The following is a 12,798-nucleotide window of genomic DNA, read 5'->3' on the forward strand; positions in this document are numbered from 1 at the left end:
ACATACATACTTGGATGGCCACCTCATGTTCTGAAACGCCTTACACACGTGTTGCAAATGGACAGGCCGAAACCCTTTCCTTTCTCAACCTCTCTTCATCCGCACCCATCTCCAGAGCCCCTCTACCCATCCTGTTCCAAGGCCCGATATCTTCCGTCAAGAAGCCCTTCGCCATGTCGCCATGGGCGCCGGGCAGGGTCCCTCCCACCAGCCTCGTCATCAGTCCCATCGGACCCCATTGGCTCCACAGCGTCGGCTTGTAGTACCAGGGGTGCACGAGATAGTCCCAGTGGTAGATCCTGCCGGTCGTCGGATCAGGCTCGGAGAAGTACTCGAAGTTCTTGAAGCGAGGTGGCAGAAGGAAACGCAGGACCAAACGGCGTGCGTTGAGTCCCAGGAAGGCAACCAGCGCGGCCACGATTCCGGGCTCCGGGTACCTGTTCACTGCGTCAGCCAACTCCCAACGCCAGGTCCACATGATGAACCAAACCCACAGAAACGCCTCTCGAACGCGGTCGCCCATCAGCACCGTCAGGACCTCGAGCAAGAATGGCTTCATGACGGCCGGGTAGTGGAACAGCAGCAGCTCGACCAGCTGCTCCGCCGGCTTGGTGTTGGACACGGCCGGCTTCATGCACTCGACCTCGTACCCCTTCGCCCACGCCGTGATATCCTCTGCAAAGTCCAATCCGTCCCTCCATCCGGTCTCCGCGCGCGACAGATACCCCTTGTACTCGATCTGCATGGCGTCGCCGATCGACTTCCAAAAGGTGCCGATGGCGCAGGCCTCCATGTCGTTGAGCGGGCGCCACTCGTACAGACGCATGAAGCGGATGGGCTCCATGATGCAGACGGCTAGAGTGTAGAGGAAGTCGGCGTTGGAGATGCGGCCAGCGGCCTTGTAGGTGCTATGGAGGTAATTCATGCGGGCGATAGCCTTGAGGCAGCGCGGGGAGGTCGGCGGGTTGAGGGAGAACCTGTAGGGCAAGGGGTTTAGTCGGTATGGTCCAGTCCAGTGGGGATTAGTGCCTCGAGGCATGGGATCTGGACAAGGCCTGCTTACTCGCCAAAGATCACGACGGTGTCTTCATAACTGAGATTGCACTGGCGTCAGTGGCCATATCGCCGCCAGCCGTCTTTCATGTATGTGTGATTACTCACCGCTTCGGCGCTGTGACGGGGTTGGTAAAGTTCTTTGTCGAGACCATCAGCTGCGACATGGTCTCGAACGCGTAGGTCTGCGGCATCCCAAGGCGCAACCATCAGCAACGTACTGCCAGTCCTCTCGCCAGTTCTCTCCCTCGGCCTGGCAGCGTACCTTGAAGATGGCAAACTGCAGCGCCAGCTTGTATAGGTATGGAAACTCTCTAGTCACAATGTACTCGAGGATGCTTTGCGCATCGTCGTTCGTCATGCGTGACAGCGATTCTCGGTCCGGGTAGTTGAACTTCTTGCGCATCGCCCTTTCAAAGTGGAAGCGCAGCGCCGAGCAGATCCCCACGTACACCGCGAGGGCTGCGAGCAGGACTGTCGTCGTCGTGGATGGCATCGCGATGGGCGTGTCTCGCTACGTTCTGAGTCTCGCGGTCCTGCTTTTCGGAGGCCCGAGATGAAGGGAAATGGAAGGTTTCGGTCACGCAAAGACCAAAGTGGGCAGCCATCGGGAATCACGACAGTTCAAGCTCAAACAAGGATGGGTCGCACAAGGCCATGATAGGCTCCTCTGGAGCCCCCGCATCAAGCCACTCAGCGCTTGTAGGTCTAGCATTCCCGGCCTTGCATTAGCTTTCGGGGCGCGTCTTGGGGAAGTAGGTATTAGCTAAGCTCGGTCGAGTAAGACGCTCTTCCTCACAGGCTGAATAGAGAATGATGCTCCTTGAGTAGCTGCATTAAACTGAACGCTGTTGAGCTCTTACCGAGTGATGGTGATGAACCATGATAGTGAACTGCGGTCGGGTAGAGCCTTGGCCTGTCTAACAAGCACCTGTTGTATCGCCAGCGTTCGGGGTGTGAATCAGACGGTTTTAGGCATGGATTACCATTCAAACAATCTCAGCACCAAATCAGGCCTTAGGCTCAACAGCCCGCAGTCAGGACCGCGCCGCCGAGGATGACAACTCTTCAAAGGTGCAGGCGATTCTGTACAGCTTCCAGTACTCCAGCCGCTGAGGAGAGCCTGATTCTCGAAACTGCTCCGGGTATCTCAGTTGCAGCAACCCTAGCTGCCGTGATGCAGTGGCAGCTAGCATATAGAAGGCCGGCGCCTTCGACAGATTTCGTGCAAGCATAGCCATTGCAAGCAGCGCGCGCACCGAAAGGAGTGTCGGCTCACTTGATATCATGTCCGGAATCGTCAAAGCAGCATTCCTGTAAAAATCTTGCGATGTGGCTGCGACGGCATCGACCGCTAGCTCGCCCGCATGGATGGCCAGGGCGATGACAGCATTGACCGCCGCGAAGCTGGACACTTCTCTCATCAGGCCAGAAGCTGCCACGCCGTACTGAGCATCTAGAAGCGCGAGAATTGTAGACTTGTCAACTATTGGATAATCTCCCATGACGTTTTCGAATTGTTGCTGGACCAGGGGCCTGATGATGTCGCGAGGAGGAATGGGTGCAAAGGAGCAGCCTCCTGAAAGGACACTATCCGCCGCAGACTTCCGATTGCTTCGGTCCAGCTTTTTCCTAATTCTCTATGCGTGAGTAAGTCCTCTAGAACTTGTAACAGGAGACATTCTCACCTCTTGTTCGGACCTCTCATCCTCCGGGTCGCTGCATAGCTGCACTCGACCTCGCGGGAGGTGCAGCTCGAACACCTGGGCTTGAGGCCATCGCATCTGCTCTTGGTTGTCTTGCAACGCTCACAGGCCTGCAAAATTGTCAAATCGATAACCCGCAACGTGTTTCCTTTCTTTTTTCTCGCAGCTCACAATCAAGATTCTGGACGATTTTGCGTTCGGTGCATGGCGTGCCGCTGCTTCCAGACGATCCATCGGAAGAAGGATTCAATGGCGCAACGTGCAAAGCTGTTTGCATCCGGACTACATCTGCTGACACTAGGGCAATGGGCCTTAGAAGATATACCCAGTATCTCCTTGTCGCAAAGGGTTATGGCTCTGGCGAGTTTGATGAGCTGTCAGCACTGGAAGCAAATTTGCATCCACGAGTGGGTCGATCCTTTGGCCATTTGTCAACAGTCACGGTATTGCCTCGAGTCATCAATCCTACGCAGGCTCAAAGCTGTGGGGCTTCCGGATGCAAATGGCCTCCAGTATTATTCAACGAGAAGATCATTCTTGCCCTGCCTTGTATATTTGTCTCTATATAAAGATGGCGGTCTTCACAAGCCAGGAACCATTCCGTCTTTACGATGCGGACATTTACTGAGCCATCAACGACACTACCTTGATTACCTACCTTTGTTCTCATTTCTTTGCGATAATGGATCTCCTCGCCCGTGGCAACGATGCCCTGATCGTCAACCCTGCAGTGGGCGTGGATAACACACTCTCCCTGGGGGGCTCTGACTGGCTTTGGGCCGTTACAGCCGTCTATCTCATGGCCTTTGTGAGCGCATTCCCCTACTGACGAGTCCTTTGAATCCTCACCAACAAGTTTTGATACGCAGATCGGTTTGCTTTGCTTCTGTTTCGCTTCCCCCGAAAGCCAGAGAGTGTTCCACTACACCTTCACCATCGCCCTGCTCGTTGGATCCGTGACCTACTTTGCCCAGGCCTCCAATCTGGGATGGAGCGCCCAAGCCAGCGGACAGATGTTTTGGGCCAAATACGTGAACTGGAGCATTACCTTCCCGTCTGTGGTGCTCTCTCTCGGTTTACTTTCGGGTGTCTCCTGGACCACGATCGTGTGCAATATTTTCATCGCTTTTATCTGGACCTTCACCTACCTCGCCGCCGCCTACACTCCTACCAGCTACAAGTGGGGGTTCTTCACTTTTGGCACCTTCTCCTATGTCGTCCTCGCCATGAGTACCCTCAACGAAAGCCGAGAGGAAGCTGCCCGCCGGGGTATTGGCCGCGACTACATTCTACTGGCTGCGTGGGCAAATCTGCTCTGGCTTCTGTACCCTGTCGGATTTGGCTTGACTGATGGCGGCCATGTCCTTGGAGTCACTAGTGGCGCCATCTTCTTTGGCGTGCTAGATATCCTGATGGTGCCTGTTCTCGGCTTCGGATATGTCCTGCTCGGAAGACATTGGGACTGGGACAGGCTTGAGCTGGCCTTCAGCGAGTATCGTGGGTTTGGGCATGGTCGGCAAGTCGAAGCCAAGACTGTCCCCGCCGAGATGACGCGCGCTGACGACGCCTCTCCCGACACCGCTTGAAGCTACCAGGAGCCAGTGCCGCCCACACCTGGACGCGATGCCGGTTCTCACCCATTCATTCTCATGGGTGCGGATGTACATGAAGAAATGGTGCGCTACCTATACTGTATGTAAGATAGGAAGGAGAAAGCTGAAAGATAACTGAGTTGGTATTGAAGACCCGTGGCGAGGGGTTCATAGTTCAGTGTTGAGCATTAGTATTTCATTATTGCGGTAAAAGGATCAGATTCTCTTTGTAACGTAGTATTGCTAGATAGACAAGCACTTGCATGGCGCGCAAGCCAAGCCCTGGCCCAATGTTCCGTGCGGTGTATTCTCGGAGCTGGACACGATAATTACAGAGTGTGGGTATTGTCCAAGAATGGCAATCAAGGACAAAAGGTAATATTTTGCGGTTAATTGGATCGACACAGCGTTGTGTTGACGCGAGGCAGGCATGATGGCTAATAAAGAGTAGCCGGGTAATACCATACGGTATATATTAAGTAATGAAACCCTGTATCTACGTGCCTTGAGTGTGGAGTCGTATGTAACTCTTTTGTACGCCTTTTGAAAGACTGGGACCATGTCATCGATTGAGCGAAATTGGATATTGGAGTTGCTGAAATCAAGGCGTTGCCCGAGATCCGGGTTGGGGACAAAACTGTCATCCAAAAGGACTCAACAACGAAGTGGTGCTCACAGCGCCTGGATGGCGGGAATGGCTTTCAAATCGATTTTTGCCCTTGTAGCTCTTGCGATTGTCTCTTCTTTTGCACAGAATCTTGCCACGTGGGTGAGCACCAGCTTTATCACGGAGAAGTATAGCAGCTGGAGCACAATCAAATACGGCAGCGAAGCCGTGACACCCGTCGCAAAGTCTACAAGCCTCAGCATCACGACACTGTACACCAACGAGGCGCCCACGACTAGTGACAAGACCGTCACAACGTGGTTCATCGGCGAGGTGACCGTACCTACTTCAACTTACACCCCTACAACGATTTTGTCAACCCCGCTCACAGTGACAAGCAATGGAACTTCTACGATCACGAAAATGGTCAGCCCGTGCTTGGCAACTGTCACACTCTCGCCGACTTCCTGTGCCAGCAGCAAGCAATCCCTAACCGAGAGCACATCTGAAGCCAAAAAAGCCTCACTATCCAGTGTCGTGACAGTGTACACGGGCACGTACACTCCCTCCTCGGGACAGGTCATGACCACGCCGACAGCCTGGGCAACCGCAGTGACCACCTACATCGACATCACTGCATCCTACCGCGTCGTCACGCAGGTCGGATACGTGGTCACCACCACTATCACCGCGACAGGGTACAAATACCTCGCCACAGGAACACTGTCCGCAAACAAGACCATCACCTACGCGCCGTTCAAGTATACAAGCGTCGTCTACCTCCATACCGCCACCGTCACCAGCAGCGACTGGTACCTGGCCTATACCACCAAAGCGCCCGCCGCCAGCCCCGGAGCCTCCTGCAGCGAGAGCGCGCCGACCGTGACCCGCGTGGCGCCGTGCGCCCCCTCCAACCTCATCTCGCAGCGCGACGGCCATGGCGTCGCGGTGCGCTTCCTGCCGCGGGACTGGCGCGTACCGGTCGAGTTCTTCCCGCCTGCGCTGCTCGGCATCCCGGGCATGGACGCCAGCGCCTGCTGCCAGCTGTGCTTCGATAACGCCGGATGCGCGGCGAGCGAGTGGAGCGGTGCCTCAACGAGCGACGGGTGCAAACTGTACTACTACGGGCACGGCGACGACACGTGCGGCGTGGGGGAGGGCGTCGAGCTCGAGTACTACGCCGACACGAATTCATTCCCGGGGCAGGCGAGCTATCTGCAGCTGGGCTGTGGACAGTTCAAGTACATCGGGCGTATGAACCCGTTTTGCCCAGACTGCGAAGTGACTGAGTAGCCGGCCGTGCCAAGGAGGAGTCCACCAGCGAGAGCCTCGGCAAGCAACTTCATACCCGTCTCCGCAAGACGTCTAATTCGCTCGTCGCTCAGGGCAAATCCCACCAATGAATCCTAGATATGGTGAATTATGTCGCCATGGGGTGGCTCATACATGACCGAAGGAGACAGAGGTCGGTCTGGAAAGCGAAATGGGCGCTGGGTTTGACTGGACGTCACGACGTTGGGAGCTTGCCATCAGCAAGCCTCCAAACATGGAGGAGAGAAACAGTCTGAGGATTCGTTTCGGCGTAGGCATTGCGTCATTCAATGTTCAATGTTGACCCTGCCTCGCTCACGGCAGTTGGCACAACGTGGCATACTGCCGCGGCGGAGTCTCACGGGGCTGACGGGGTTTCATTAAGTGCTGCAACGGTGCCTTAAGGTTGAGCTGTCGGCACGTCGAGTTTCATCCTCTTTCTCGACCCCAAAGACAGGCGTTTCGGTGAGTCTGTACGTGATAGTTGCTCGAGCGCACGGGAGCAGTGATAGGTTTTGTTACGAGATCCGGAACGAGGATCCACACAGGAAAGCTTAATCCAGGATATTGGCCGTCTCCGCGGGTCGGGGTCCCATCGGAAAGATCCCTGTCTGTACGGTCCAGCCAATCATACAGGGCGATTCCGGCTCCGCTTGAGACTGAAGCTGTGGGCTCCTGGTCGAGACCGGCCGGTCTGACTCCCCCCCGGTCCTCTCAGGCCCTTCTTCCACCATCCTACCCTTCCGTGCCTTTCCTAACAGAACCAGCAAAACATTTAGGCAGCTACATTTCTCGATCGAGTCGATACCAATACAAATATATCGACGGGACTCAAGTACCGGGCTGCTTCCCTCGCGCGGCATCGCCACCCCGAGGACTGGATTGGCCCCTTGCCCTCGATGACACATGCCATGGACCCCACGCAGACCCAGCTGGTGGTCCGCCCCAAGTTCACCAGGGCGTTTGCGCCCAAGGTGAGGACCGGATGTCGAACCTGGTACGTACGAGCCCACCACTCATCTTGCCCTGCCGTGCGCCTGACCTGCCCGTGTCTTGGCTGCATCTCGCATTCTAACACTGTCCTCCTCCAGCAAGTGAGTGTGACCATGGCCCGGAACAAGCTTTGCCCTTCGGCAGCACGCATCTATTAACGCCACAGTCCAGAACGCGCCACATCAAGTGCGATGAGGAGAAGCCGGAATGCCGCCGCTGTAGAACTGCTGGCTTCAAGTGCGACGGCTACGAGCCTGTCCAGCTGGAGAAGAAGCCGAAGCGCAAGCGCAAGGCCAAGCAGCAGGCCGCAGAGGAGCCGACGTCTTCCTCAGCGTCGTCGTCGCTCGTAGGCACCGCTTCTCCAAGCCCGAGTGAAGGCATACCTCTTCCCCACGACCATGACTACTTTTTCCACCACTTCCTCCAGTCCGCCCTCCAGGACATCTGCCTGTCCGACTCGGGGGAGTTCTGGTCGCGCCAAGTCCTGCCCATGAGCCATACCGTCGAGCCGATCAGATGTGTAGTGCGCGCGTTGGGTGCGGCGCACAGGTTCTTCATCGCGCAGCACGAGTCCTCCGAGAGCCCAAAGCAGCTGTCGCTGGCGCCGTCGCACTTCGAGACGCTGGCGATTCGACACTACAATCAAGCCATACGGACTGTAGTCTCATCCCCGGCCTACGATGCACAGACATCCCTCATCTGCTGCATACTCTTCGTCTGCCTAGAGAACATGATGGGTCGGTACGGAGAGGCGATCAAGCACTTTCAGGCCGGGCTACGCATCCTCAACGCCGAGCCCTTCCCCCGCAACGAGAGCGGTGCGGGCGGCGATGCGGTCCGCGAGATCGCCGAGGTCTTTCACAGCATTGGTATGGAGATTGGCGATTTTATCGACAAGTATTACATGCCTGATCCAAAGTTTGTCATGTCTGACAGCGAAGATGAGTCGGATCCTCAGCCGTTTCGGAGCTATCAGGAAGCTCGCCAAGTTCTCCGATCGATCGACTATATCTTTGCCGAGTACTGCGAGCTGGAGGACACCCACTTTGGTGATTGTCTGAAGGAAGCTGAAAATACAACTCCCGAGGCGCTCAAGGCTCTTTGGCTCAACAGGAAAGACTGCCAGCTGACCAAAAAGATATACGACGTGTGGGATGTCATGCACTCGCGCTTCCAAGCATGGAACCACAGCTTCAACGGGTATGCGGAGAGGGTTCGAAACTCCAAAGTCACAACCTACGAGTGGCAGCAGATGCTCCTTCTTACCATACGCCAAGCAATTTGGCTTGCCATGCTCGAGGCAGGGAGGGATTGGGACCAGAACGTCAACCTGGATCATTACGACAACGCGCTGCGCTGTGCAGATCTCTACCTGCAGTCCCTCGGGGCCTCGGGACGCGCTACATTTGCATCCGAAGGTGATTTTGTCTCTTCGCTATCCCACATTGCTCTCTTTTGTGAGGATGCTCCCACAACCCGGCGTGCCATCAACATGCTCCGGTCGATGCGCAGGAGAGAAGGGGTTTGGGACAGCGAAGAGCTGGCAGAGTTGCACGAGGCCATTGTCGCCCGCACAGAGGCACAGCACTCCATCGACGAACTCATCATGTCTCGCGGAGGGAGACCCGGCATTGCTCAACTGTTGTCAGGGATCGGGCAGGTGTCTTTCAGCCCGACCAACGGCATCGTACTACTCTCCCACTTATTGCCCCCCACCTCACCAGATCAGAACGAACTGGCACGCATGATTTACGAGTTGTAAATTAAGTTATATTTGGAAGAACACCGGTTGTACATTATCGAGGAGCTGCTCTCCCCCCCACCTTTACCACCACTACTGCCCCTGGTCGATCCTCAACGAGATAGTCGACCACCAATCAATGGCTCTTCTGACGGATTTCGAGATTCTCTCGTGCCGAGATATCCTGTGCTTTGGCCTGGAATTTAGCGATGAGTGAACGGAAGCGCAAGCCGGAGGCAAAAAGGCAGATGAAGAGGACTGTACACGGTGAGGAGATTTGCATTTCGGTGCTGCTTCCTCTTGGACCGCACCGACGCCAAGACCGCAAAGAAGAAAGAGGAGGCCGCGACCAGGCAGAGTACTATCGAGCCGGCACTGACTATGGCCGCGGTCTCGTGCAGCAAGGATAGAGTGACGCGGATGAGTTCGTGCCCATGATTGCTCAACAGCGCGATCTGGAGAGACGACTGTGGCCCTTTGTGCGGGACGTGGGAAGCTGCATCAGACAACTGGATGTCTTGTATTGCAAGCGGCGCGGCACCAACAATGGCTGCTGCCATGATCAACACAAGGACGATGGAACAAACGGCCATGGTGACGTTGAACTCTGTTGGTAGTGATGGCGTGTGCATGAATTACTGGTGAGAACAAAACGTCGAATGCTACAGTCTATGAAGAGCATCGCAGTCGAGTCGGGTCCTAATTGATATCCCTCGCAGCATCCTGATTTGGAGTGGAGGCATCCGCGCCCAGCCTTGGGGAGGCGGGTGGATCGACGGATCGTCAAGAAGGCATTCATTGGTCCTGGCGTACCACCAAGGGGCCTCGCAAAAGAATGCCTTAGCTTGGACAGTCCAGTGAAGTCTTTGGAACCAAGCTAGCTTGTGACAGCCACATACTCCGTACAAGGAGACTTACTCCGTAATTATGCAACAGCACAAACAGAAACATTTACCCCTTTCAGTCTAGCAACAGGCACCCTCGTTCCGTACCCGTGACGCGACCGCCCAGACACTCGCCCCCTAAACCTGGCCCACTACATGCCTCGAGATGACACCGAACACCTGGGCAAGGGGCTCAGTCAACGATGCAGTATCCACCGTAGGCTACAATCGAACATGAAGGCCGTAGTGCCGATTGGGCTGCCCATTTTGAGGTCAGCCAAGACCCTGACAATCTCCACTATGATGAGGCGCTTCCAGCTTGCAAAAGAATCCCCCTACTAATAGCAGGATGATCAGGCACCTGATCAGCCTGACTAATCGGCCGGTCCCCTGTCTGCGGGTCTTTAGCTCATCAAGGCTCCCTGTAAAAAGATCTTAGCATCCCACTGCTCTACCTAGACGATGGCCACGCCGTTTGGAATCCAAACGAATGGCACGTAGCCCTATCGGTCTCGCCGCGGTACTTCCGTGTGTACGGAGTACAAGTACGGCCCTTCGGCCTGCTTTTCTTCTCTCGACACAATTTGTTGGTAGAATCAACATATAGTATTGCGTGTGCTCTGGTAGCTGCGTCGAAGCGCTCTTGAGATGGCGACCGAGGAGTACAGGCTGGAGCCGATGGGCGACGACATACAGAGACCTCTCCTGGCCACAACTTGCAAGCGAATTCACTTTGGAAAGCAGATGAGGCAACTCCTCCTGGCCGGAGCGAGGAGATGGCTCGTGACGGCGGCCTGCATCGGCGCCATCTATGTGACACTCGCCCACTACTCTGACAAGGTCGTCATGAGCACAGTCAAGAAGCGTATGTTCAACGGCGCCATCACGGGCTTATCGATCGCGCTCGGTCTCAGCATCGCCAGCAGTCTGAAATGGATGGCCTCTGAGCTCAAGTGGTGGGTGCTGAGCTGCAAAGGGTGGACGCTGCAAGAGGTACGCTGGCCATGCCTCCAGGTCAATCGTCTTTGAGGCGCACAAGCTAATCCGGACTGTAGGTCGATCTCATCCTCCACGGAGAGAGCATATCTCATCTCATCAAGCTCTCTCACGTATCGCGCGCCTGGTCAACCCATGTCTACGTCAGTCTTTGGATTCTCTTGAATATTGTAAGTTTCGACCCGGCATGTCGCCCATTCTCCTCGCTCGACCTTTCTGACGCCGGCACCATAGGCGTCGCAAGTGGCTGTGGCCATGCTCGGCCTGACCTACTCGGTAGGACAGAATGACGAGACGGCTCTGACGAAGCCGGGCGACGTTCGCATCCCCGACATGACCACCATTAAGGGCGAGCGTCTCATCACTTCAACGCAGGTTGGCACACCTTCTGAGCTGCAGTACACCGCAAACAGGTAAAAAGGATATCCTAGAGCAGAGCGGGAGCCCTACCTCAGACTAATTCCTCATGACCTTAGCTATGGATTCATCGCCGTCGCGTATGGCGTTGGAACTCTGGATGACGTGCCCCCGCCGCGGACCTTGACGGATGCAATAAGCTATTTATACTATTGCGGCACTGACCGATGCGAGTACTACTTCTCCGAAATGTCCCCGCGCGAAGACTCGCGCAGCCACATCTCGGTCACGACATCCCGCAGCGTCGCATCCAGTGGCTCCTGCATGAGTTGGCCAGTGATCGAGGGCGGCGGCGGCAATTCAACCTCGATCACCGTATCGGGCGGCCCAAATGGTAGCACTTTGAAGAAGGATATTCCAATTGCGGGCGGAGTGGATCAGACAACCTTCATGGTCAACACATCGCAGGCCTGTGGCCCGGCCTGTAGCCAGATATCGGCCTTTGAGGCATCTGCGACGGCGCCCTGGTATTATGAGTGCAGTGTCACCATCGCCAAGGTCGCCAACGCTACCCTTCCTGAGCACCAACTTGGCCAGAACCTGACAACTCTCGCGTCGGCGGCAATCGCGCTGCAGGGAGTTGGGACGTCATCTCTGTCGCGCGACCAGACTGCGCAGTTTCAGAGCTATCCTGCCGAGGCCATCTTCGGTGCCCCTCAGAACGGCTCCACGGGCGGCATGGGCCGGCTGATGGCACAGTTTGCAATGGGTGTCGTTGCTGTCACAGCACAGTACAATCCCAAGATCACCACGCGGGGGGGACAGCCTATCGTGGGCACGAAGCTGGATGTCAATTGGAACAATGTCCATCTCGTCCTTCTGATCACTGGCTGCGTACAGCTGTGCCTCACACTGGCTGCCGTCATGATAGCTAATCGCGTGGTCGCGAGGGACGACGGTCCGCTGGCGACTGCTCGGTTGCTCAAATCAGCGATCACGTATCCCGATGACAGAGCATCCACTGCTAGTGGGAAGGAGATTGCAAAGGCCTGCGGCGGTAAGACGCGCTTTGTCTACGGAGTACAGACACAGAGAACAAAAGCCGGAGATGTGTATCACGTCCAGATCCGCGAAGGAGCTCCTACACCGAAGCCTTTCCCGCCCGGGTTGTATGATTAAGTTCTGACCCAAGTCGTCTCCCATTGTCTATCATTTCAAACAGCCATAATTGAGCCCAAGCGCTACGGTGACGCATTGAGCTAGATTCATTCCCCCCGGGGAATAATCACAAAACAATTTCTGGCTCAACCTTCCAAGTTGAAAGAACGCCAAGGTACACATCATCATGACACAACATAAGACATTTCTCTATGTTCTTGTCTTTGATGTACTCTGTTTCTCACCAGCTAGTTACCAGCAGTGCATTCTTGCCACGAAATAAATCTCTGGACGCGCCGGACCGTTACCGAAACTGCGATAAAGTCGTCGTGTTCGGCGCCCGAGTCCCTTCGACGTATCCAGAGATCCACCGTTGCCATCTAGAACTGCAATGGAAGCT

At 55.7% G+C, this 12,798-nt stretch overlaps 6 protein-coding genes across 6 annotated transcripts; 4 read left to right on the forward strand and 2 right to left on the reverse strand.

Annotated features, from left to right (window-relative positions):
- Positions 1 to 40: 40 nt before the first annotated feature.
- On the reverse strand, positions 41 to 1,549 carry E0L32_002055 (uncharacterized protein; the record flags this gene model as incomplete). Its single annotated transcript, XM_031136203.1, has 2 exons — positions 41 to 977; positions 1,275 to 1,549. 2 exons carry the CDS (start codon positions 1,547 to 1,549, stop codon positions 41 to 43), a joined length of 1,212 nt encoding a protein of 403 aa, XP_030989163.1.
- A 541-nt stretch (positions 1,550 to 2,090) lies between these two features.
- E0L32_002056 (uncharacterized protein) lies at positions 2,091 to 2,837 on the reverse strand (the record flags this gene model as incomplete). The annotated part of the gene is made up of 2 exons (XM_031136204.1): positions 2,091 to 2,693; positions 2,742 to 2,837. The coding sequence occupies 2 exons, from the start codon at positions 2,835 to 2,837 to the stop codon at positions 2,091 to 2,093; spliced, it is 699 nt and encodes a 232-aa protein (XP_030989164.1).
- A 604-nt stretch (positions 2,838 to 3,441) lies between these two features.
- On the forward strand, positions 3,442 to 4,345 carry E0L32_002057 (uncharacterized protein; the record flags this gene model as incomplete). The annotated part of the gene is made up of 2 exons (XM_031136205.1): positions 3,442 to 3,567; positions 3,629 to 4,345. 2 exons carry the CDS (start codon positions 3,442 to 3,444, stop codon positions 4,343 to 4,345), a joined length of 843 nt encoding a protein of 280 aa, XP_030989165.1.
- Positions 4,346 to 5,045: 700 nt separating this feature from the next.
- On the forward strand, positions 5,046 to 6,251 carry E0L32_002058 (uncharacterized protein; the record flags this gene model as incomplete). The annotated part of the gene is made up of 1 exon (XM_031136206.1): positions 5,046 to 6,251. The coding sequence occupies one exon, from the start codon at positions 5,046 to 5,048 to the stop codon at positions 6,249 to 6,251; it is 1,206 nt and encodes a 401-aa protein (XP_030989166.1).
- A 929-nt stretch (positions 6,252 to 7,180) lies between these two features.
- E0L32_002059 (uncharacterized protein) lies at positions 7,181 to 9,024 on the forward strand (the record flags this gene model as incomplete). The annotated part of the gene is made up of 3 exons (XM_031136207.1): positions 7,181 to 7,266; positions 7,361 to 7,363; positions 7,434 to 9,024. The coding sequence occupies 3 exons, from the start codon at positions 7,181 to 7,183 to the stop codon at positions 9,022 to 9,024; spliced, it is 1,680 nt and encodes a 559-aa protein (XP_030989167.1).
- Positions 9,025 to 10,535: 1,511 nt separating this feature from the next.
- Positions 10,536 to 12,419, forward strand: E0L32_002060 (uncharacterized protein; the record flags this gene model as incomplete). The annotated part of the gene is made up of 4 exons (XM_031136208.1): positions 10,536 to 10,880; positions 10,943 to 11,053; positions 11,118 to 11,296; positions 11,360 to 12,419. The coding sequence occupies 4 exons, from the start codon at positions 10,536 to 10,538 to the stop codon at positions 12,417 to 12,419; spliced, it is 1,695 nt and encodes a 564-aa protein (XP_030989168.1).
- Positions 12,420 to 12,798: the final 379 nt, after the last annotated feature.

Source organism: Thyridium curvatum (assembly GCF_004353045.1).
Source record: "Thyridium curvatum strain D216 chromosome Unknown NODE_8_length_716436_cov_74.480370, whole genome shotgun sequence".
NCBI lineage: Eukaryota > Fungi > Ascomycota > Sordariomycetes > Thyridiales > Thyridiaceae > Thyridium > Thyridium curvatum.